The sequence below is a fragment of the Myxocyprinus asiaticus genome, chromosome 21 (assembly GCF_019703515.2).
Source record: "Myxocyprinus asiaticus isolate MX2 ecotype Aquarium Trade chromosome 21, UBuf_Myxa_2, whole genome shotgun sequence".
NCBI classification, from domain to species: Eukaryota; Metazoa; Chordata; class Actinopteri; order Cypriniformes; family Catostomidae; genus Myxocyprinus; species Myxocyprinus asiaticus.
In genome coordinates, this window is record NC_059364.1 from 90,373 (window position 1) to 116,876 (window position 26,504).

The 26,504-nt window shown below is 40.5% G+C and overlaps 2 protein-coding genes across 3 annotated transcripts in view; one reads left to right on the forward strand and one right to left on the reverse strand.

Moving 5' to 3' along the window:
- Positions 1–336: 336 nt before the first annotated feature.
- Positions 337–3,412, reverse strand: LOC127412003 (protein yippee-like 5). The gene is made up of 2 exons (XM_051648011.1): positions 3,261–3,412; positions 337–3,037 (listed from the first exon to the last, which is right to left on the reverse strand). Exons 1-2 carry the CDS (start codon positions 3,399–3,401, stop codon positions 2,813–2,815), a joined length of 366 nt encoding a protein of 121 aa, XP_051503971.1. The 5' UTR covers positions 3,402–3,412; the 3' UTR covers positions 337–2,812.
- Positions 3,413–4,905: 1,493 nt separating this feature from the next.
- The window catches only part of LOC127411965 (kelch domain-containing protein 3-like), a 50,407-nt gene continuing 28,808 nt past the window's right edge, over positions 4,906–26,504 (forward strand). Inside the window, exons 1-7 of one of the 2 annotated variants that reach the window (XM_051647938.1) lie at positions 4,906–4,952; positions 15,958–16,186; positions 16,966–17,142; positions 17,762–17,877; positions 18,071–18,142; positions 25,638–25,851; positions 26,015–26,101. In XM_051647938.1, the coding sequence (XP_051503898.1) occupies positions 16,033–16,186; positions 16,966–17,142; positions 17,762–17,877; positions 18,071–18,142; positions 25,638–25,851; positions 26,015–26,101 (820 nt within the window). In that variant the 5' untranslated portion in view covers positions 4,906–4,952; positions 15,958–16,032. Of the gene's footprint in view, positions 4,953–15,957; positions 16,187–16,965; positions 17,143–17,761; positions 17,878–18,070; positions 18,143–25,637; positions 25,852–26,014; positions 26,102–26,504 lie in introns of those variants that run through there. The other variant, XM_051647940.1, reaches the window with a different exon arrangement.

Consider the following 26,504-nt stretch of genomic DNA (forward strand, 5'->3'; position numbering starts at 1 on the left):
TGTCACAGTGCAGTGTAATTTGAATAGCCCCGCCTCCACAACTTACTTAATGAAGAGGTCCTTCGGGGGGGCTTGTGTATCTCAGCGAGTATTGACGCTGACTATCACCCCTGGGTTCATGTGTTCGAATTCATATTATAGTATAGCTATTAATAACAGCTTGTCAGGGTGAAAAAAAGGTAATTTAATACTATATGATGACCTTTACTAACATTATAAGTGAACCTAAAGGCAAATAATCAAGTAAAACCCCTTTAATAGCTTTAGTTTAAGTACAGCAAACTCAACAACATTAGAGAGTCTGAACTTTACTGCCCTCATCTGACCCGCACAAACATGAAGTGTTCATTCACACAAGTATACTGGGGGAGAAAAATTATAATTCTTCTTAAAAAGTCAGACAGATAACAAAATGAACCTCATGTGCACCATCTTACTCTAATTAACAGAACTATTATATGTCACAGAGCAATCTAAGACCATTTAACTAGTGCAAATATTACCTTCACAATGAGATTTCTGTTAATGCAAGACAAGACACTTTACTGAGAAAATAAGACAAATTGAGAAGCATAAAACTGTTGTACTTTTACATCAGAACTAAACAGACGGCAAGAGCAACATCAGTAAAACAACAACACTAAACAGAACATTGTCTTAATCATGTGAAGAATTTGTTCAGAACATCAAGATACTTACAGTACAGTAAAGTGCCACGCTGAAGGTACAGAACCTTTAATCAGGAGAAACTGGGAGTGTGCGGCAGAACAAATCCACCATCACGTTTTTGAAATCTTGAAATCATGGCGTTTTAGTGAATGTGCACAACACACACAGAGATAACCGCAACATTCCTCTCAAATGTGTAAAACACGGCGTTGTGTCCAAATAACATGTATATGCTCAGTTGCAGATGTTTAATGTTTCTCAGATGTTTTCAGTGGATGCAGTTCATGTTCTCTGAGTCTCGTGACTTTATGACAGCTAAACAACAGAAACCCTGTTCAGCCAGAAAGGGCTTAAATGGAGCTTTTTAAATCCTGTCCGACTGCAATCAGCTCAACTCGTTTGGTCATTGTTGCACAGGTCACATGACCGTAGAAGTATTCATGGTCTCACCAGAAACTATTGAAGATATGCCACCCAAATGGGTTATTAAAGATGATACAATAGTTCTTATTGGTTAGGCAATCTCTAAACTTTACTTGACTTTAATTTGGAGAAATCAGTCGAGACGTCATTCAGTACATTCATAAACTCCTCGTGTGTTTGTGCAGTTCCTCAGAACATCACAAAGACTGTAATAATGGAGAGGATTACAGAACATACGAGCATATTCATTTATCTTTCCATTTCTATACAAATAAAAACTGAAAAATGAATTGAAATCCTATTATGGCCATATACTCAAAGCAGATTATCAGTGTTTGTCATTCTTAAAGGGATAGTTCACCCAAAAATGATAATTCTGTCATTAACTCACCCTCATGCCATCTCAAACTCGTATGACTTTCTGTCTTCTGCTGAACACAAATGAAGATATTTTGATGAAGATATGACATACAATGGAAGTCAATGGGGTCCAACACTTTCAAGCTCCAAAAAGGACATGAAAGCATCTTTGCATGTGTCAATCATGAGGAGTTACATTTCGGTCTTTTTCTCTCCCAGCACCTATCATATTACTTCAGACGACATGGATTAAACCACTGGAGTCATATGGATTACCTTTATGATGCTTCTTAAACTCAAAACCAGCTATATGATACATAAAGGGGGGATCTATAGCACTTTGTTGTCCACCAAACATTAAGAATTAGGAATGCCAAATGAATGAATGACCAGATCTTTTATGTAGAATTTGAATAAGAAAAATAAATAAACGATATAAAGAATACATCTCAATGCAAACAAAACATACATGAAATCAAAGCATGACAAAATGCAAAGCAATGAATGTGTAATGTTCAGCCTATTGAATCCAGAATGAAACAGTTCAGTGATAGCAGAAGGTAGTGAATGATGAGTGATTCAGTGTGTTATCCTCAAACAGAAATTAATCCAGATGATTCATGCCTCTTAAAGCTCAGGACAGTATAGAATTCAAGACATGAGTAGCAGTAGAAGGCAACTTGTATGCAGTTTGTACATAACTTCAAAACATAGATAGAAAAGTCCATATTAACAAAAACCATATTAAATAAACAATCCAAGTACAATTCAACGTAAACAAACTATAAACAAACACTTCTCACAATAAGCTCAACAGACTTATCAACATCCAAAATATACATTGAGAACAATGAAATAAAACAATTTCTTTAAGTTGAGCATAAAACAGCCGTTCTTCAACAAGGACTCCTGAAGTGTTTGAGCACTGTTAGCATGCCATGCTTCCAATGCTGTCCCCGTCACACCTCGACTTATACAAGAAATTAGGCACTCTAGCGGTGAGGAAGACAATAACAGGCTATTTCACAGCCGTGTAACAGATTTGTGACTGTTATAAGATATGTGTTCATATCTTCATTTGTGTTCAGCAGAAGATAGAAAGTCATACGAGTTTGAGACGGCATAAAGGCGAGTTTATGATGAGAGAATTCTCATTTTTGTGTGAACTATCCCTTTAAATATGTTGTAAACAATAAAATAAGAGATTTTGTGGTGTCATGAATCTTTCGCCTGGTATACACATATATTTGTAAATATATGGAGTCTCAGAGTTCATCTACAGAGTTTGTGGAGGTGAGATACAGCGCTGAAGGACACAGAGATAAACATCCTCAGAACATGTGAGAGAAGATAAGACGTCTCAGGACGCGTCAGACGGGACGTGCTCCTCGAAGCCCTCGCTCTCCCTCACGAGCGCCCTCTCCAGGATCACACGGCCCTCTTTATAGCGCTGACTGTCCTCAGTGGCGAACTCGTAGATCCAGCCCAGCTTACTGTTGCAGTTTTTACAGCTGACGTCACGTACCATGTGTCTGCCCGTCAACATCACACGATCTTGAACTTCACTGTACTGCAGATTCACCACCTGATAACAGTCACACACACACACACACAGGATAGGTGTGGTGTGGAGTTTTATTAAAGATAGATGGTGAAGCTCAGTATCAGTTTACACATTCAGTAATAAAATACTGCCTCAGTGTCAAACGATCTTTATCTTTATAAACATAATCATGTATGAATGAAAGCACGATATAGTTTAAGAGACTTGTGTGTAGTTATATGGACGTGTGTGTGTGTGTCAGTGCCTTGTTGAAGAGGAATGCTCGGCCGGTGGCACCCGTGAAGCGGGTGGATATGAGCTCCGAGCGGTTGGTCAGGATGGTGTCACAGTTGGCACAGGAAAAGAGGCGTGTCCCGCCAATATGATCAAGAAAGATGCGACCCATGACACCAAACACAGCAACACACACCTGTGAAGAAACATATGACTGAATATTATATTTACACTGATGATAAACAATAAAAACCCTGAAAGCATTAGTTCAATAGACTTCAAAACATACATTAATATCTGAAATTCAAGTGTTGTTATTTCACAACATTCATTCAATTGAAGGCTCATTGTGTTTCTCAGGGTTTCATCTGTGTGATGGATGTGAATGAGGAGTGTGTGTCATTCTCTGTGTGAGTGTTTGTGTGCATGTATGTATGTATGTATGTATGTGTGTGTGTGTGAGTGTGTTTTTGCTGTTTGTCTAGTGCGAATAAAAACATCCAGTACACTTCATCACATATACATTCAATATCAATCATAACATTCATTTATATTATTTATATTTATTAATTTCCATCTCGTTCACTGACAAGAGGCGAGAATTATCGTCTATAATCATCATAATTTTCATCACACTAAAACAATATTATCACATATACACACACGAATAAACATGCTTATTCTGCGGAACTCTTTCTTTAAAAACGATCAAATGAAGCTCATAAACACAAACTCTTACCAGTCGCTTTATATCCACTGTTTTTATCGCGTGCTCTTTTTTCTTTTGAATTCTGCCTGTTGTTTATTTCCGCACAACTCGAGCTCAGTGCCGCTTTGTTTTCTATTTTTGCTCTTCCTCCTGACTTTATATCAACATCCGGTGCGATGACGTCACAGGCCCACGTGTCATGATTATAGAGTCTCTTCAGCACTTCTTCAACCTTCAAAAACAAAATAAAAGTTTACCAAGATTTTTAATTATTATGTTGCCATTACAGTCATATGAGTCTAACCTCCTCAAGACTCTTTACTAAATGATTGTCAATCGTGCTGACATTTGTACTTCTGTAATGATGATAAAGAAATATAAACACATAAATCACCACAGGTATTCAAAACAGAGAAGTCTCAAAAGACAAACATCTCTGTCTGTGTAGAGATTTTATCCTGTGGAATACACTGATCAAAGAAATATCATGTATAAATACAATAAATAAATACATAACTGACATTTTAACCATTTATTCTCACATTACATTTTCATTTATTTGATGTTACATTTCATATTATATGAGTGTTGTAACAGTATTGTGTATGTTGTGCTGTGTGTGTGTGTGTGTATTGTGTATGTGTGTGTGTATTGTGTATTGTGTATGTGTGTGTGTATTGTGTGTGTGTGTGTATTGTGTATTGTGTATGTGTGTGTGTATTGTGTGTGTGTATTGTGTATGTGTTTGTGTGTGTGTGTGTGTGTGTATGTGTATTGTGTTGTGTGTGTGTGTGTGTGTGTGTGTGTATTGTGTGTGTGTGTGTGTGTGTTGTGTATGTGTGTGTGTGTGTGTGTGTGTGTGTGTGTGTGTGTGTGTGTGTGTGTGTGTGTGTGTGTGTGTGTGTGTGTGTGTGTGTGTGTGTGTGTGTGTGTGTGTGTGTGAGTGTGAGTGTGTATTGTGTCGACAGAGGGCGCCCGCGCGCATTCATCTTTAGCTTTAGCACACAGCTGCAGGTAAGAGATCTTCTGTCAGACATGAACATTTATTAACTTCATCGTCATATTTAATGGCTTTATTTACATGGTTACAGTCGTAAAGTGTTGTGTGGTGTCTGTATGTAGTTTATATTTCTGTGTTTTAATGTGTAATTATGGGCTGTTTGAGATTTAGCTCGGTTAGCTTGAGTGGCTAATAACATCTCACCGAGTAATGATCAACTTTCATGAGAATAATTATATTCGACAGTTAAATATTCATGCACGTTTGGTGAAATAGTTGTCTGTTATTGAGGTGTTGTGCTGTTTGTGTGGTAAAATTAAAGTTGTGTTGACAGTGCTGATCATTCTAATATTGCACTTTAAAGCAGATTTATACTCTTATTTTTGATATCAGAATAAAATCAAGAGTTTCAGTGAATTATTGATTCTGATAGATTGGATACAGTTAATGTTATATATGTTCTTATATTCAGTTGAATAAAGACACGTGTTGGTGTATTGTGTAATGTTTAAAGTTCAATCTCATGTTGAATATAGATCTTATTATTAATATTAATAAATCTCTCATAATCATTGGAAAACTGGACATATCAGGAGTTTGAAATTGTTGAAAAAGTCACGGAAATTAAAATCTTAAAACACCTGTATTGATCTATAGTGAATATACATGTTTATTCAGTATTTCTGCTGGCTTATAATCGTAGTTTATGAGTGTATTCTCTTTAAAAAAGAGTTTTATTCAGTAATCATGAAAGTCATGTTGATCTCTTAAATATAAATATATCTCTGTGTGTACTGCATGAAATCTCTTAATAATGAATTAGTAATAAATCATTTACAGTGTTTGAGACTGTGGAGTGATTAATAAAACTGTTTCTGTCCTATAAAGGTGAGAGGTCACCCTCTGACTGTCTCAACCCCTAGTGAGCTGCCTACCTAGACAGCAGTGTAGGTGTTCATTGTTGTTGTGAGTGAGAATGCAGTTTAATCAGGGGGTTTGAGATGCGCCCGTGTGTCATGTGTGTTACTCTAAATATATTCTGGCATGTTCTCTTTCTGTCTCCAGAGATTTCAGTATATATTTATACTCTAGTGCACCGAGTGCATCTGAAATTCTTCTCTTTACACCAGTTGTTCCCAAAGTTTTTAAACTACAGCACCCTTTTATAGTGTTTTTCCCCGCAGCACCCCAACCACTGAAAAATATATAAACAAATATACTGTTGAAAACACTCCGTAATTTAAAAAGATTAATTTTAATATAAATGTAAACAAAATAATTTAAAACAATGTATCCTGTAAATGTAAAAAATAAATAAAATAAAATTTCACCGCTCAATCCGGTTGGTGGAGGACGAATCTCAGTTGCCTCGGTGTCTGAGATCGTCAATCCGTGCATCTTATCACGTGACTTGTTGAGCGCGTTACCGTGGAGACGTAGCGCATGTGGAGGCTTCACGCTATTCTCCGCGGCATCCACGCACAACTCGCCACACGCCCCACCGAGGGCGAGAACCACATTATAGTGACCACGAGGAGGTTACCCCATGTGACTCTACCCTTCCTAGCAACCGGGCCAATTTGGTTGCTTAGGAGACCTGGCTGGAGTCACTCAGCACACCCTGGGATTTGAACTCGTGACTTCAGGTGTGATAGTCATCGTCAATACTCACTGAGATACCCAGACCCGCCGGTAATACTGATTATTAATAATATGAAATGCAATTCATTGGCTTGATTTCCAGGGAACATGTTTTAAATGCACTACAAGGGGCCTTGATATATGCAGCGAAGTGCAGGTGTCTTGAGACACGCTTTTAAAAGTTGACATTCTTTTTCTACTTAAAATAGTGTTTAAAAAATGTGGCGCAGGGGTGGTAGTCAGCGTCAATACTCGCTGAGATACCCAGACCCCCTTTAAATGTTTCTTTAGTAAACTTTTCTTAAAGTTTCTACAGTAATTATTCAAGAGCCAAAAAATAAAATACTGAGTAAAAAGTGATTTCAGTTTTTTTAGTAACAGCAACAATTAAACATGAAAAAAGTAATATAATACAAAATGACTTAAATTATTGACATAATATTTACTGTGTGATTATTATATATACATTAATAGTGATTCAATTCAATCAGAATTTTATTGAGACGTGGCCTGTCATTGATATTTATTGGGCTAAAAGCCACTGAAGTTTTGCAGCCAAGGACATTTAGAGCTTTTCTCCCTTTCTTGCATGATAGTCCAATAACAGACAGCAGCAGGTCTATTAGCAGATCTGATATTTTGAGATACAAGAGATGTCTGTTTACACTCACGTAATACAGTACTTTAAAGGAATAATATTCCCATCATTTACTCACCCTCATGCCATCCCAGATGTGTATTACTTTCTTCTGCAGAACACAAATGAAGATTTTTAGAAGAATATTTCAGCTCTGTAGGTCCATACAATTCAAGGTGACCAGAACTTTGAAGCTCCAAAAAGCACATAAATTCAGCATAAAAGTAATCCATAAGACTCCAGTAGTTTAATCCATGTCTTCAGAAGTGATTTGATAGGTTTGGGTGAGAAACAGATCAATATTTAAGTCTATAGGTTACTATAAATTTCTGTTTTTACTTTCACTTTCACATTTTTCTTTTGTTGTTGGCAATTCACATTCTTTACATATCACCACCTACTGGGCAAGGAGGAGAATTTTTTATTTTTTTTTAAAGACAAATATTGGAGCTATATTTTTGGAGCTTCAAAGTTCTGGTCACCATTCAGTTGTATTGTATGGACCTACAGAACTGAAATATTCTTCTAAAAATCTTCATTTGTGTTCAGCAGAAGAAATAAAGTCATACACATATTAATATCAGGTCAAGATGGCGCAGACTTTTGTCCCGTCTGTTTACACTCTGGTAATACATACACAAGTACAATAAGTATTAGTATTTTTTATAAAAAAAATAAAAAATATTTGACAACACCATCCCCCTTGATATTATTTTACAAATCAAGCACTGAGTTCAGTATTGCGTCATGAGGGGCATTTTGACTGAGAAGCGCGTTTGACTGTTCACGTGTACAGCGTCATTTACAGCGAGATACGAACGCTCTATAGAGCATGCGCAGACATACTCATGTGAGCGTTTAATAGCCGGCTGTCGTCAGTGTGCAGATAACGAATTGAGTCAGATCTTGGTACTGCCGGTACTTTTAACATCGGTGGATATTAAAATATTGAACTGAGCAGAGATTCGAATGAAGCTCTGCTTTACTCTTCTGTGAAACCATCTGGAGGAACATGTTCATTTACAATCTGTTTATTTATTTGTTTATTTTAAGTTTGAATGTTTTAGTAAGCCAGAGGCCTCTTGTATCACCATAAAGGGGTTGATCTTCTAATAATAACTGCACATTATCCATTATTTCATGGTTACTCACCAAATAAATAAAAAAAATGGACAGGAAATATTTGAATATACAGTGCATTCAGAAAGTATTCAGACTAGTGATGTCCGATTCTTAAATCATTCTTTTGAGCCGATTCTCAGTAAGTAACTGGTCGAGCCCGTTCACATCATCGAACTGAATCGAACTTTAGTTTCAGGTTGATGACACAAGATGCACAGCTGAAGTAAATGTACTGAATGTGCAGCACGTTGAACTGTCCGACTCAATGAGCCGGTCCCGCTGACTGCTGAAGTTTGCAGAGGATTACAGAGGATTTACGATGTGTTGAGATGTTAAAGGAGAAATTCACCCAAAAATGAACATTTACTGATAATTTACTCACCATCAGGCCATCCAAGATGTATCTGAGTTTCTTTCTTCATCAAAACAGAATTTTAGGATTTCATTTCAGGCCTCCTCCTTTAAACAATGCAAGTGAATGTCCTCCATTTTTTGACAGTCCAAAATGCATATTTAGGGTGCATCAAAATAATCCACACGACTCCAGTCGACAAATAAAGTTCTTCTGAACGCAAACGATTGATTATTTTTAGAAACAAAACAATACTTATATACTTTTTAACTGCAAATGTTCTCTTCCGTACATCTCCGTGACATGCGCTCATGAGAGGGATGATGTAAGCTCGTTGGTAAGGTCACGCGTCACGTGGAGGAGGAGTCAGGAAGCGCGTCATTGTTTACAAGAGGAGCGCTGTACAAAAGTTGAATTGTCTTTGCTGTAGATTTGTATTTGTATAAGTATATTGTTCAAGATGGTCGTTTGGTGTGTGTATCCTGGATGCTTCAACCTTCGAAACTCCAAAGAAAATGCACGCCAGGAAAAATATGAACTACTTGACAGTCATAAGCTCCGCCCAACAGAAAGTCGGCCATTTTGGATTGTTTGAAAAAAGCATGCTCTGGAATTTGAAATACTCCTCTTAGAGGATTCATGTTACAGGTACCAAATATGGGCGACATCATGCCAAGACATTGACAATGCTAAATTGCAAACAGATTTTTTATATATCGAAGGTGTTTCCGTGGCAACACAATAAATTAACGTAAAAAAATCAGAAACAGGAGTTGTCTCATATCTTCTGCGTGCATCATGTGATTTACATCAAAATTGAGCCGTATGTTTGGCCTTGCTGGCTGATCACATTGATGTGGCTATTGTGGGTCACAGTCATAGTGCCACCAACTGGTGGAAGGAAGTGTTGCACTTTAAACAGACTTTGAAATATCTCTCATATGTTTACCTGAATTGCTTAATTTTTTTTAGAATAATGTCAAGACTAAAGGGATTAATATTCTAAAGAGATTCTTGATATCTTAAACAGTGTTGCCATGGCAAGTTTGCCGAGTCTGATTAGTGAGCTGCTGATACTATGAGCATGCATGTACCATGGACATGAACAAGCCTGGGTCGAACTGTACATTTATTTAATGACAAACAAAACATACTGGAAATATTCTTATGACTAGTTTTATTAAATAACATTTAAGTTGAAACATGCATAAACTTTTCAGTCAAAAGATGTAGGCCTACTACTGCTAGTAAGTTGATTAAGACTAGTTTATTCTCTTTATATTTTCAGACATGTAGAACATATTCACGCTTGTGCATCAGTGTCTGTACCGGGTACTTTAGATGCAAAACTTTAACGTTGGAAACTTATACAAGATGTCATCATTATTTGTCAGTTGTATTCGAGGTGCAGGATCACAGAATGAAGCACTGATGACTATAAATGCCATTATTATTGTAACTTAATTGAATTAAAGTAATCAGCAATATGCGTTCACATATGGCTTTATTTAAATGTTTGAGCATTAAAATATGACTCCTAGATGTTAGATTTACGTACTAGAGACATCATTACATGATGACGTAAAAGAACCGCTTAAAGAACCACTTAATTGGTTTTTGAACCGGTTCATGGAAATGAACTGTCTGAAAGAACCGGTTTGCGGAAATGAATCGGACTTCCCATCACTAATTCAGACCCCTTCATTTTTTTTACATTTTGTTATGTTGCAGCCTTATGATAAAATGCTTTAAATTGTATTTTTTTCCACATCAATCTACACTCCATACCCCATAATGACAAAGCAAAAACCAGAACTTTGCAAATTCATTAAAAAGAAAAAACTGAAATATCACATTGACATAAGTATTCAGTCCCTTTGCTGTGACACTTGAAATTTAGCTCAGGTGCATCCCATTTCTCTGGATCATCTTTGAGATGTTTCTACACTTTGATTGGAGTCCACCTGTGGCAAATTCAATTGATTGGACATGATTAGGAAAGGCACACACCTGTCTATATAAGGTCTTACAGCTGAAAATGCATATCAGAGCAAAAACCAAGCCATGAGGTCAAAGGAACTGCCTGCAGAGGTCAGAGACAGGATTGTGTCGAGGTAAAGATCTGGGGAAGAATACGAAATCATTTTGGCTGCATTGAAGGTTCCCAAGAGCACAGTGGCCTCCATAATTCTTAGGCTGCATTCCACTTCACTTTTAACATCCACTCGCTAACTCCCCTTAGCACTTCCCCTCAGGGGGAATCCCTGCCGCCATTTTGGAAGTCCGTTCCAATTCGTTAAGTGAGCAAGGGAAGTTTCTATTGACAGACCCTCAACCCCTCGATTTTGACAGAGAGAGCATTGCCTACTCTGATGTACGCTTCAGGCAGCTCCATATCCCACAATGCAACTTGATAGTGATGTGACAGCAGATTTCACTTCATAAACCCCACCCCCACTCAACTCTAATGTATGATGGAAGTGAAGTTAGGTCAATTAAGCAGTTTAGAAAAGTTATATTGAGATTTAACAGCATAATACTTGTAGCTACCTTAAACACTGTTTGTCACACATTTTGTAGCATATGTGTTCATTGTTATGTTAACATTTTCGTTTGTGTAAATCTTGATTAATCCTTTCTAACAGTTCATTCTTAAAAAATTAAACATGAGATTTTGTTTAATTTTTGCTAATGTTTTCTCAGGTGCAAAAATCACTAAATAATTCCGCAAATTGACATCAGCCTTCAACATGCTCCAAGTGATCAAGTGTTAAGGGTGTTCCAGTTAAACCCATTGCACATCTTTTGCCAGTAGTGGACACTCGTGCAGTGTAAGCAGTGACGTACATCCGAGTCCATGAGACTTAGTAAAGTTTGCGAGGGAAGGGGATAAAAATTTGAAATGGAATGCAACCTTAAATGGAGGAACTTTGGAACAACTAGGACTCTTCTTAGAGCTGGGTGCCTGGCCAAACTGAGCAATCGGGGGAGAAGGGACTTGGTAAGAGAGGTGACCAAGAACCCGATGCTCACTCTGGTTGAGCTCCTGAGATCATGTGTGGAGATGAGAGAAACTTGCAGAAGGACAATCATCACTGCAACACTCCACCGATCTGGACTTTATGGCAGAGTGACCAGACAGAAGCCTCTCCTCAGTGCAAGACACATAAAAAAGCACCTAAAGGACTCTCAGACTGTGAGAAACAAGATTCTCTGGTCTGATGAAATGAAGATTGAACTGTTTGGCCTCAATTCCAAGCATCATGTCTGGAGGAAACCAGGCACCGCTCATCACCTGTGTAATACCATCCCAACGGTGAAGCATGGTGGTGGTAGTATCATACTGTGGGGGTGTTTTTCAGCGGCAGAGTCTGGGGGACTGGTCAGGGTTGAAAGAAAGCTGAACGCAGCAAAAGACAGCGATATCCTTAATGAAAACCTGGTCCAGAGCGTTCAGGACCTCAGACTGGGCCGAAGGTTCACCTTCCAACAGGATAATGACCCAAAGTACACAGTCAAGACAACACAAGAGTGTCTTAGGAACAACTCTGTGAATGTCCTTGAGTGGCCAAGCCAGAGCCCGGACTTGAAATCAATCGAACATCTCTGGAGAGACCTGAAAATGACTGTCCACCGACAGTCCCCATTCAACCTGACAGAGCTTGAGAGGATCTGCAGAGAAGAATGGCAGAAAATCCCCAAATCCAGGTGTGCAAAGCTTGTCGCATCATACCCAAAAAGACTTGAGGCTGTAATCGCTCCCAAAGCTGCTTCAACTAAGTACTGAGTTAAGGGTCTGAATACTTATGTTAATGTGACATTTAAGTTTTTTCTTTTTAATAAATTTGCAAAGCTATAAAAAAACTGGTTTTTGCTTTGTCATTATGGGGTATGGAGTGTAGATTGATGTGAAAAAATTATTTAAAGTATTTTAGCATAAGGCTGCAACATAAAATATGAAAAAATGAAAGGGTCTGAATAATTTCTGAATGCACTTTAAATAATTTTTTTACATGAAACTAGAACAGCTATGGAGGAAATTAATGGTAAATTATTCACAAATATTTAATCAAAGAATGCTGTTATAGACCAATCACAATCAATATGTACAGAGAGCTGAAAAACAAACGTTACTTCACAAACGAGACTGTGTGAAAGATCTGTTCTAGTTCACTGACATGACGAAGTAAAACATGTCAAACACAACTTCAGCTCTACTCATGACGTGTTTGTGTTTGTGTGTGTTTGTGTGTGCGTGTGTGTTTGTGTGTGTGTGGGTGTGTGTCTGTGTGTTTGTGTGTGTGTACCCTGCTGGTTGGCAGGGTACTTGCCTGCAGGGTGTTTGCTAGGTGAGCTATTGCAGGTAGGGATGCCTGCAATATCCCTCTCTTAGCTCCTGCCGCTGGCCACTCCAGTTTTGGGGTCCAGGAAGCAGAGTGCGCAAGTCTTCTGTGGTCAGTACATAGCCTTTCCCTCACCAAGACTCCTGCCATGCCTCCTTGTGGCAACCTGCAGAAACTGGGGTTTTGCGACCTCAGGCTGAATCAGTAGGGGATCTCGGAGTTGCAGTGGTCCCTTGAGGTGTCTCACCAACCACTGCCCCACTGCCATGTGGGTAAGCCGAGGTTGGCGTGATGGCTAGGGGAGTAAACCCTAATTACAAATCTGCTTCTGGGGACATGCACAGGTGGGATCCAGTAGTCTGAATTTTTCCATGCCACTGGAATCTATCTGGCAGAGCGAAGATGGTGGGATTATGGACTGCACACCCTAACCCCCACCTTAATCACCTCCTTGCGCAAGCTTCATGCTTCAACCCCCACCCCCCCGAGTCCTGCGGTGATGTGGAATGGTAGTGGGTACAGGGCAAGGATGTGGCTGGGAGTACCTAGCCAAACTATGCACGCAGGCAGTAATGGAGTGATGGTCGCTGAGATGCCGGATGGAGCAGCGTGTCTCTTCGGCAGCTTCCGTTACGACTGAGCAGCCCTACACTGCTCACCCCTAAGGGGGAAGGACCTAGGAAAAGTGGTCTAAAAATTGTCTGCTTCAGCAACTCTGGAGGGAAAACTGCAGCTGTCGAAGCAGTGGAGTGGGCTTCGCCATAAAAACACACTTGATACAACACATTCCTGAGTCTCCCACTGGCAGTAACGAGACATTGATGACATGGCGAATTCCCCTAACCAAGGGCCATTTTGCCACCCACATTAGTGCCTATGCACCAACACTGGAAGCAGAGCAGGATGTAAAAGAGGTATTTTATTGGTCTCTTGACTCCATTATACAGAAATCTCCAGCTGCAGATAAGCTCATCCTCATGAGAGACTTCAATGCCAGGGTAGAGACAGATCATCATACCTGGAGAGAAGTTATTGTCCAGCCTGGAGTAGGTAAAGTGAATAGCAACGGGCTCAGTCTCCTCTCTCTATGCTCCAAACTTCACCTTGGAATCACCAACACCATCTTTCAGATGAAGAACAAGCTGAAAACCACCTGGCAACACCCCCGTTCAAAACACTGGCACCTTCTTGACTACATTAGCATTCGCCAAAAATACAGACGTGAAGCACTCATCACCCGGGTCATGCGCGGGGCTGAGTGCAGGACAGACCACCATATGGTCAGATCTAAACTCTGCTTGGAGATTCAACCTTGCCATCATAGAACACCCCTGAACAAAAGAAAAAATCCCTCCATCAGGGACAACTTCAAAAGCCTTCTTGCAGACAGGCTTGATCAGTTTCTTGAGGAATCAACCAACTGTTCTTAACTGAGTACAATTATCAATAGTGCAACCTCTGAAGTCCTTGGTTTCTCAAAGAAACATCACCAGGACTGGTTTGACAGTAACTGCCCCATCATCCACACACTTCTACAAACACAACACCAAGCTTATAAAGCTCTTTTATCCAATCCGGACTCACCCACACTGAAAGCTGCATATGCTGAGGCAAGAGCTGTTACTCAGCTGGCTCTCCGGGAAATGGAGGACAACTGGTGGATGAACAAAGCAAGGGAAATTACAAGGCCTAGCGTATTGCAATAATATGCAAGGCTTTTATGACACAATCAAAACCTTGTATGGTCCCAAAAAACATGCAATTACACCAGTTCGCTCTGCGGATGGGAACTCCCCCTTTAAAGATCGTCATCAGATCCTAGATCGATGGGCAGAGCATTTTAAGTGCCTTCTGAACCACTACAATCCGGTTGACATTCAGTCTATCAGCAAACTCCCAGATCTTCCACAAATCCACCATCTTGACGACCCACCACAGTCCTCTGAAGTCCTTCAAGCCATCAGAACCCTGAAGAACAATAAAAGTTCTAGAGTTGATGGGATTCCTGCAGTGATACTAAAGAATGGGTGCTACCTGCTCATTCGCCATCTACACCTTTTGACCACAAATATCTGGCATTCAGAGATCCTCCCTCAAGAGTGGAAGGACTCCAGTATTGTGATCATTTACAAACAGAAGGGGGACAGAGCAGTTTGTGGAAATAGTCTGGGAATCTCTCTACTCTCTGCTGTGGGAAAGGTGCTGGCAAAGGTCATGCTCAACAGACTGGTGACCCACATTTCTGAACAGACTATCCCAGAATCTCAGTGTGGTTTTAGGAAAGGCAGGAGCACCACTGACATGGTCTTTGTCATAAGGCAACTACAGGAGAAGAGCAGAGAACATCGTTGCGATTATTACATAGCCATTATTGACCTCTCAAAGGCATTTGATACTGTAAACCGAGATGCTCTGGAAACATCTTTCAAAACTTGGAGTACCACCCAGTTTTCTTTCCATCCTCCGTCAACCACATGATGGAATGCAAGCCAGAATTCTCACTGGAGTCCTCCAATCAGAGCCTTTCAGTGTTGAGGTTGGGGTCAAGCAAGGCTGTGCACTAGCTCCCATCTTGTTCACCCTGCTGCTCTCAGCCATCACACAACTATTCCATAATGCCATCATAAATATTCCATAAATAATTCTTAACAAAAAACAATTCCCTTTTAAACATGCTAACAGTATTGTTTATTTTTCTCTCGTGTCTGTAAAATCCACTTTAATTTAGTACAATTAAATAAATAAAAGAAATTGGCTGGCAAGAAATCTGACTGGCAAGTAAATGTTTTCATCTGCCAGCCACCTTGCAGCCTCTTAACATGCCTCAGATTCACAGTTAGTGCAGGAGTATCAGGGTTAGGTCTCTCTCGCCATCCCTCTCTCTGGCCTGGCTGTCCTCTGATTGGCTCGTCATCTGTCTTTAGGGTTTGATGGTGCTTTGATGTCACAGTTGGCATGATGGTTTAAGGAGCGGCGGTGTCAAGGTGGCCGCGCGGGTGATGTTGCGCTGGACGGTGCACCTGGAGGGCGGCCCGCGGAGGGTGAATCACGCAGCGGTGGCGGTCGGACACAAGGTCTACTCGTTTGGCGGGTACTGCTCTGGCGAGGACTATGAGACGCTGCGACAGATCGATGTTCACGTCTTCAATACAGGTGAGATTATTAGGTTATGTTTAGGTCGAAATCACTGAGATCACATTTTTCTCCATTCTGATGGTTGATGTGAACATTAACTGAAGCTCCTGACCCGTATCTGAATGATTTTGCACACTGCACTGCTGCCACACGGTTGGCTGATTAGATAATCGCATGAATAAGTAAGTGTACAGGTGTTCCTAATAAAGTGCTCAGTGAGTGTTTATTCAAATGGAAACGAAAATCATCTGCTTCATAGAGGCCTCATGGAAATGGACAGAAATGCATAAGCTGTGTTTAGAATAGCATACTACAGTACTGCACTTAATATTCCCACAGTATGTAGTGTGTGTACTGCAGACAGTATGTGAATAAAGATTTCAGTATCCATGGAATTCCTGGAGGACTAAATGTATTTATCAAAATGTCCAGTATTAAAATGTGTGGACAACACTATCCCACAATGCAATGTGCTTGATTTGCCCTTCCAGTGTGAAGAATGAAGTGGCAATAATATCAGCTGTGATTTTCAACATCTGATTCTCAACTCATTATTTGATCCAACTGCCGGACATTTCTACATTTTTAAACAAAATTGGATTAAAAGTGCGAAATAAGAGTTTTTATTGCCGAGACGATATCTGGATGCCACTGACTTATTTAAGCATGCCATGTAGTGAGCTCATGTAGCATACTACTGTTTAATGACGCAAACTGTGTACTGTTTTATATACTATTATTAGTAACTGTATATGCATTGATCAGTACGCTAGTTTTGATGTCTCTCTCATGGTCAGTGTCTCTCCGCTGGACGAAACTGCCGCCCGTGAGGACTGGAGGAAGGGAGCACACTCGTGAAGTGCCCTATATGCGCTACGGACACACTGCTGTCCTGGTGGATGACATCATCTACATCTGGGGGGGTCGCAATGACACGGAGGGGGCGTGTAACGTTCTCTACGCTTTTGATGTCAGTAAGTGTCCAGCACATGTTTACACACACATACCGATGATGATTCATGAACACACAGCGTGTCAGATCATTTAACACGTGTCTGTTTATTGGGAAAGGTTAAACATCATTCCAAAAATCAATTGGACACATCTAGATTACTGCTTATTAAGTTGTTTTCATTCTTTCAGCTTTTTCAATGCACGTGACTTGATGTTGCATTTTGTTGTACATGACGTTTTGCACATTATTATAATACACTGAATTTATAAAAAAACTGTAGACTGTAACTGTAGATTTCAGAAAAAGTAAACAGTCAGTTTTATTTGGACAAGTATCTGGAAAAGCTCAAGTCATTTGCAAATTCTCGCTTGTGTTATTGATCCCACATCCCAACCAATCAAATGACGTCCTGTCGTGAATGGCGTCCCACTGGATTCTGTGCAGAGCAGCATGTGAAAGTTGAATAATTCTGGATTTGAATCATCAGATCGGCTCAAATATTCTTCTGCAGACTTTAATAATTCATCATTTGTATGTTTATCGCTGTTTACTGGCCAAACACACTGTGAGCAGAAATGAGACACTGAAAACACACACTCTCTCTCACTCTTCAGTGTGTTTCTCTGTGTGTGTTTCAGACAGTCACAGGTGGTTCACACCGAAAATTTGTGGAACAGTTCCTGGAGCGAGAGATGGACATTCGGCCTGTGTTCTGGGGAAGTCTATGTACATCTTTGGTGGATACGAACAGCTGGTGTGTGTGAGAGACCTCACTAACATTACATATGATGAACTTGTATAATGATCTTCATTGAAGCTGTTGAGTGTCAGAAACCATCAGTGAGCGTAAGCTCATAACACTGATGATGATGATGATGATGATGATGATGCTTCAGTGTTTGCAGCATCTCCTCTCAGTCTCATGGAGTTTGTGTTTGTGTTTTCAGGCCGACTGTTTCTCTAATGACATTCACAAGCTGAACACCACGAGTATGTGCTGGTCACTAGTGAACGCCCGGGTGAGTGTGAGCACACAGAATAACACTCATGATGCATAACTGTGTGTGTGTGTGTGTGTGTGTGTGTGTGTGTGTGTGTGTGTGTGTGTGTGTGTGTCATCAGCAGTCACTAGAGGGCGCTGTGGAGCTTCATCACTCAGTTTGTCTAATAGAGAAGAATGAAACAGAGTATTTTCCTTTTGCTCACTCACAGTAATGCATGAACTTCTGTAAAGCTGCTTTGAAACAGTGTGCACTGTGAAAAACACCATACAAATAATAATAAAAAAATATTTTTCCTTAAAAGTCACTGGTTATAAAAGTCATGATGTTTATGCATATATTGGATGTATTTATTGTCACACAACCATATACACAAGTGCAACAGTGGGTGAAAGTCTTGGGTGCAGTTCCGAGCAACATAGCAGTCATGACAGTGATGAGACATACAACACAATTTACATATCTAATATACACATAATTACACAACACAATATACAATAATAATATACAATGTATAGTATACAATACACACAATATAGAATATTGTACAGTATACAATACAATATAGAATACACATGCACACAATATAGAATACACAGTATACAATAAAAATAGAATATATAAAATATACAGTAGGTTGTATTGTGCTGTATTGACATTCAGACTGTCGGTTGATAGTAAGTTGTTAAGAGAGAATATATATAATAATAATATAATTTATGACAGTCCGGTGTGAGATATAAGAGTAAGAGTAATAAAGTGTAGTGCTGATGTATTTTGATCGTGATCGATCAAGAGTTCTGAAGTCTGATTGCTTGGGGGAAGAAGCTATCATGGAGTCGGCTGGTGCGGGTCCTGATGCTGCGATACCGCCTACCTGATGGTAGCAGTGAGAACAGCCCATGGCTCGGTTGGCTGGAGTCTCTGATGATCCACCGAGCTTTTTTCACACACCGCCTTGTATATATTTCCTGGAGGGAGGGAAGCTCACCTCCGATGATGTGTCTGGCAGTTCGCACCAACCTTTGCAGGGCTTTGTGGTTGTGGGCAGTGCTATTGCCATACCAGGCGGAGATGCAGCCAGTCAGGATGCTCTCCACAGTGCAGGTGTAGAACCGTGTGAGGATGTGGCGGTTCATTCCAAACTTCCTCAGCCGTCTCAGGAAGAAGAGGCGCTGATGAGCCTTCTTCACAACGACTTCAGTGTGGATGGACCATGTGAGTTCCTCAGTGATGTGGACACCCAGGAACTTGAAGCTGCTGACTCTCTCCACTGGTGCTCCATTGATGGTGATGGGACCGTGTTCTCTGTCTTTTCTTCTGAAGTCCACCACAAGCTCCTTTGTCTTGCTGACGTTGAGGGAGAGGTTGTGCTCCTGACACCAGTGTGTCAGAGTGTGCACCTCCTCTCTGTAGACTGTTTCATCATTGTCAGTGATCAGACCTACCACCGTCGTATCATCAGCAAACTTAATGATGGCATTGGAGCTATGTGTTGCCACACAGTCATGTGTGTACAAGGAATACAGTAGTGGGCTGAGAACACAGCCCTGTGGGGCTCCAGTGTTGAGGGTCAGTGATGAGGAGATGTTACTGCCTATTCTAACCACCTGGCGTCTGCTTGACAGGAAGTCCAGGATCCAGCTGCACAGTGAGCAGTTTAAGCCCAGAGCCCGGAGTTTCTCATCTAGCTTGGAGGGCACTATGGTGTTGAATGCTGAGCTGTAGTCTACAAACAACATTCTCACATAAGTGTTCTTTTTTCCAGGTGGGAGAGAGCAGTGTGTATTGTAGATGCAATGGCATCATCAGTGGAACGGTTGTTGCGGTAAGCAAACTGCAATGGGTCCAGTGATGGAGGCAGCACAGAGCAGATGTAATCTCTCAAAGCATTTGCTGATGATGGGAGTCAGAGCAACAGGATGGCAGTCATTTAAGCGAGTTATTTGTGATTGCTTTGGAACAGGCACAATGGTGGATGTTTTAAAGCATGTGGGGACTACAGACAAAGAGAGGGAAAGGTTGAAAATGTCCGTAAAAACACCAGCCAGCTTTTAGAGTTGGTGGTGTTAAACTGTCCTTCAATCTTGTTCCTGTACTGGTGTTTTGCTTCTCTGATAGTTTTTCGGAGGGCATAACTGGCTTGTTTATGCTCCTCCGCGTTCCCGGAATTAAAAGCGGAGGTCCGCGCATCAAGTGCAGCGCGAACATTGCTATTGATCCATGGTTTCTGGTTCGGGTAGATCCGTATTGTTTTGGTCGGAACAACGTCCTCTACGCACGTTCTGATGAAACACATTACGGTATCAATGTAAATCTCGATGTCGTCATCAGAGGCGGACCGGAACATCTCCCAGTCCGCGTGATCAAAACAGTCTTGTAGCGTAGAGTCTGGCTGGTCTGACCAGCACTGGATCGTTCTGAGGGTGGGTGCTTCCTGTCTCAGTTTCTGCCTGTAAGCGGGCAGAAGCAGAACGGAAGAGTGGTACGATTTGCCAAATGGTGGGTGGGGGAGGGATTTGTAGCCATCCCGGAAGGGAGAGTAGCAATGGTCCAAAACCCGGTCCCCTCGTGTGTTGAAACTGATATGTTGGAAGTATTTCGGTGTGATTGATTTGAAATTGGCTTTGTTAAAGTCCCCAGTCACAATGAACGCGGACTCAGGGTGCGCGGTTTCCTGCTCACTTATACTCCCATACAGTTCCTTGAGTGCCCGGTCTGTGTCGGCTTGTGGCGGGATGTACACAGCTGTGATAATGACTGCTGTGAATTCCCTCGGTAGCCAGAATGGTCGACACAGAAGCACGAGAAATTTCAGATCAGGAGAGCAGAAAGACTTGATAGAATGTATGTTCCTCTGATCACACCAGGATTTGTTGATCATAAAACATATACCACCACCTCTGCTTTTACCTGAGAGGTCTTTCGCTCTGTCCACTCGGTGCACGGTGAACCCTGTGGGTTCAATGGCTGAGTCTGGAATCTCAGCAGACATCCAAGTTTCCGTAAGGCAGATAATGCAGCAGTCCCTCGTCTCTCATTGGAAAGAGATCCGCGCTTTCAGCTCGCAGAGCTTGTTATCCAGAGACTGAATATTTGCCAGTAGAATACTGGGTAGCGGGGGTCGATTTGCACGACGTCTTAGTCTGATGAGAACGCCGGCTCTGTTTCCACTTTTCCTTCTGCGTTTCCGCGGCCGGGCAGCCCAGACAAAGGGCTCTGCTTGCGTGTTTGTAAACAGCGGGTCGGCATTGAGGTATTTAAAGTCCAGTTTTCGGTGTGCTATTGCAGAACCAAATATAATTGTGCCACCATATTAATTTATTTGATTACAAAACTAAAATTTAATAAAAATAAGTTTTGAAATTGATGACTTGGACCAAATAATAAAGAAAAGCAGCCAATAAGTGCCCAACATAGATGGGAACTCCTTCAATACTGTTTAAAAAGCATCCCAGGGTGATACCTCAAGAAGTTGGTTGAGAAAATGTCAAGAGTTCATGTCTGCAAATTCTAGACAAAGGGTGAGTACTTTGAAGATGTTAAAATATAACACAGTTTTGATTTATTTTGGATTGTTTTAGTCACAACATAATTCCCATATTTCTATTTCTATTATTCCATAATTGTGATGACTTTACTATTATTCTAAAATGTGAAGAAAAAAAAAAAGAATGAGTAAGTGATCCTAAACTTTTGAACGGTAGTGTAAAAGTAAATGTACTTTTGTTTTATGACTTTCTTGTTGAATGAAATTTGTATGTTTTCATCAGACACTCCGTGAAGCGTCCTACACCTCAGTGACACGTGTGTAATTTATACTGAAAATTAGGGATGGGACAATATGGTTCTCTCATGATTCGGTTCGATATATGATATGAGGTTCACGATTTGATATAATAACACTTAAATGACAAAATGTTACAGAATATTTTATTTTCAGAAAAAATGTTTGAGCAAAATGCTCATTATAATTTCTCATTAAAATAAAGATCTTTAATACATAATATAAATGCTCAAAGTTTAAATAATAAGAGTTTCTCTTTAAGAAAAAATCCCAAACAAATCAGCTTTCAGAAATAGTGAGATACATTCAGTCTGATCAGATGCAGAATAAGTAGAACTGAACAAAACCTGTCCTGAAAAAAGTATGTGAAAGTGTGTTTTTATATTTTAATAATTTGTCATCATTATTATAATCACGTTTTAACTTTGTAAAAATAAATAATTCTACATTCTATTAATTAATATTATAAAAATGTGTATGTACTGTATAATAATGATATGAGCTATCACTGTTTGAAATAATGTGTATAATTTATAAGTAATAACACTGAGTTGACATTAATTTGTATAAGAAATGCTAAAAAGGTTACTGTCACTTTAAGAGTTCAATGAGCGGCTCACAGTGTTCCGTTTCAGCGAACATCAACGAGAAGCACAACCATGTTGTGTGAGATTAAAATTAATATTTCTTTTGACTTTTTTATCTGACTATAAAGAACAGAAAGGATATTAAGATGCCTCATCTTTGATGGACACACATTACACGGAGGAAATGTTTTCATCAAAACAAGGAGATTTTCCAGGTATTCCAGTACTTATATTTCTAAAAGCTAAATTGAAGCACTTTAAGGACCTTGTGTGAACTCTGTAAACAGTGTAGATAAAAGTGCAGTAGTGGTAAAATCAAGTGATAGAGAGATTATGATGTTTGATGCGTCATTTCATTTATGATCACATAGACAGAAAACGTTGTATGCCACGATATGGTTCATAATTTTTTTAGTTCGTGATATATTGAACTTCGATTTATTGTCCCATCCCTACTGAAAATGTTTGATTAGTGGCCTTCTAGAAGACTGACACTTCAGTAAGTTCATGTAGAGCTGTTGTCATGTTTCAATAACTGAACGGAATTGAAAGAAATATTAGAGGTCAAATACTTGTATTGATTGTTCAGTTTGATCAACAACAGTCATTGTAACTGTAAGCATGAAGTGTGTCTGTAACAAGGTTCATTGTTGTGTGGAAAGGAGGAAGCTGGGACCGGATTGAACAGTACACTCAGGGCTCCAGACTAAAAAAAATGACTAAGGAGCCATTGGCTCCTAAACTGAAACATTAAGGAGCCAGATGGCTGTTTTTAGTCGCCAAATCACAGAATTGCTCGATTTAGATTGCTGTTTAGAAATTAATATAATAACCCATTAATCTGAGGTTTAATATATAGTATACAGTATATAGTTGAGAAGATAAGTTTACATTACCTTTTGTCTCAAATGTTCACACCCCTTTCATAATTTATACAAATATAAGAGATAAAAGATTTTTTTATTTAATACTGCTCTTCAGAATCTACATTACAGATATTTACATAAAGTATAGTATGCATATAGTAGTTTGTTGCCTTCTTGAGCATCAATGAGTGTTTGCACCTTGTGTAATAGTTGTGTACAAGTCCCTCAATCGTCCTAAGTGTCAAAAGCTTGATCTCATATATATATATATATATATATATATATATATATATATATATATATATATATATATATATAGTATATATGTGTGTGTGTGTGTGTGTGTGTGTGTGTGTGTGTGTATATATATATATATATAGTATATAAATTGTTTTACAGTATTGCCTTAGTCTTTTACTGTTACCAGATGCCCCAGACACAGCGACTACAAGAGTGCAAATTGAATGAAATCCCAGATGCAGTTTATTGTGCTACTCCAATCCCAGAAGATAAAAAGTGGTACACAATACGGGACTTTTAATTATAAAGAAGCCCGAAATACACATGGGACTCTTAGTTTGAAATGTCTGCACTCCCAGTTGTGAGCTCACTTACGGCTGATTCGCAGAGAAAGTGAATCGGATTCAAACTGTTAACCTGAGCCCCTGAGTTCTTTTCGGGTGATTCGTGAAAAAGATCTGGTTCAAAAGAGTCATTTGGTCACGACTCTCTCGCGCTGTGTTTGTTACTGCGTGCGGTGCAACGAGCTCGTCACAACAGAACGGGTGAAAAGCGGTGCGAGAAACACTGGTGCTCTAAAAATGTATTCAATAACTCACAAGATGATATCTGACGAAACCGCATATGAACACACACAACCCGACTGTCACCAATGGCGACTAGATTTTAAATTATAGTCGCAATTACTTTTGGTCGCATTTGTGACCATTTTAGTCGCAATCTGGAGCCCTGCACTTATACATTTATTGTTGTACTATTCAGTCACACACAATAACACACTGCTTCACGCTAACACGTATACACACACACACACACACACACTGCCGCGTGTCTCTCTCTCTCTGGCGTCCCCAGCTCCTCATCTCTCTCTCCTGCTGATCGGGGCAACTCAGCACCAAGAGTGCACCCTTACGGCCCGGCCATGCCCTCCTCCTCATCACATACCCCCAATGCCCGATTCAGGTCAGGGAACTAACCGACCTGACCTACTCCCTCCCCCTCCTTCCTGGAGGGGAGGAGTTGCCCCTTCGGCCGTTCTGCTGCCGGCTAGTATTCCCCGCCTCCTGGGAACCTGAGTAGGACGAGGGGAGGAAGAGGGGGGAAAGAAAGTGAGCGGGAGAGAGAGAGGGAAAAAAAAGAAAAACACTCCGGTTCCTGGCGGATGGCAGCAGATTCCTCCACCTCCTGGCGGATGGCAGTGGGCTCCTCCTCCTCCAGGTGGATGGCAGCAGGCTTCTCCGACTCCATGCGGACGACAGTGGGCTCCTCCTCCTCCAGGTGGATGGCAGAGGGCTCCTCTTCCTCCTGGCGGATGGCAATTGGCTCCTCCTTCTCCAGGTGGATGGCAGCGGGCTCCTCCACCTCCTGGCGGACAGCAATGGGCTCCTCTGTCTCCAGGTGGACGGCAGTGGGCTCCTTCGCCTCTTGACGGACGGCAGCGGCGAGGACTCCATGACAGTGCATCCTTCCTGGGTTTTGGCACCAATGTAACAAGGTTTGTTGTTGTTTGGGAAGGAGGAAGCTGGGACTGGGTTGAACAGTACACATAGACATTTATTGTTGCATTATTCAGTCACACACAATAACACATTGCTTCACGCTGACACGTGGACACACACAGCCGAGTTTGTCTCTTTCTCTCTCTGGCATCCCCGGCTCCTCCTTATCTCTCTATCCCGCTGATTGGGGCAACTCAGCGCCAGGCGTGCATCCTCACAGCCCGGCTGCATCCTCGTCACAGTGTCATTGGCATGCTGGGAGATTCAAACTGTAAATGTGTTTCTGATTTATTTGTCATAATGCTGCTGTGATTCATGTGAGCTGCAGTTGTATTTAGTTTTTATTCATACTTAATGAAATGTTTTAGTTTAATGTCTTCAAACGTGTCAAACAGTGTGGCTTTGATGTGATTTGATCTGCTGTTTTCTAGAAGGTTCATTCATTGCTTCATCTTGTTTGTTTTCTACTACTGTACGGTTAATTATGTGATTGAATTTGCTCAAATCTCTCGTGTGTTGTGTTTTCTCGTGCAGGGCACACCGGCTCGCTGGAGAGACTTTCACTCCGCCACCATCATTGGCACAAAGATGTTTGTGTTTGGAGGCCGAGCGGATCGATTTGGCCCATTCCACTCCAACAACGAGATCTATTGCAATAAAATCAAAATATTCGACACGGAGACCAACTGCTGGCTCAACACGGCGTCTGCGCAGCTGCTGCCGGAGGGACGGAGAAGCCACTCGGCCTGTGAGCACACACACATATACTGTACATTCATTTACATTAAAATATATGTTTATAAAATAAACCCTCCTCGCAGAGCTGAAATCAGAATGATTATAAGTCTAGAAATTACACACGTCACTTGTGTTATTTTATTCTTGTCCTTATTCTTTATTTCCTCCGAAAGTTGCTCACAACGGAGAGTTGTACATATTTGGTGGTTATAACGCTCGCCTGGACAGACACTTCAATGACCTATGGAAGTTTAATCCAGGTAATTCTACAGTTTTTTTTATAGCTATTCATCAGTCCTGAATTTGTCATGTTTGAAAGAGCAAAATAATGTTCTTTGTGAAATCAACTAAACTGTTGTGTTTTATGTGTATAATTCTGTAAACCCTGTGTGGTTTATTCTGAAAGTGTCACATGTTCACCTGTAGGTGGCAGCATCATTCTTGTTCATTCAAACTGACCAGTAGTTGCTTGCTGAGCTGTCTCCATAGCAACTTAGTGATGTTGCTACCATGTGAATGTGATGTTGTGACTATATAAGGAGTGAATGAGTGAAGTGCTGACAGTGAGCGTTCAAGAACGCTTCTGTGTGTGTGCTTCTCATCACGTCTTTATCATAAACATGAATTCGGGCACTGGCGTGTGTGATCATCCACTGAACATTG

Coding starts and splice junctions, on each gene's coding strand:
- LOC127412003 (XM_051648011.1), bottom strand. CDS start 3,401: ATGGGTCGCATCTTTCTTGATCATATTGGCGGGACACGCCTCTTTTCC. Junction 3,038..3,260: donor GAGCATTCCTCTTCAACAAG/GCACTGACACAC, acceptor GACTGTTATCAG/GTGGTGAATCTGCAGTACAG.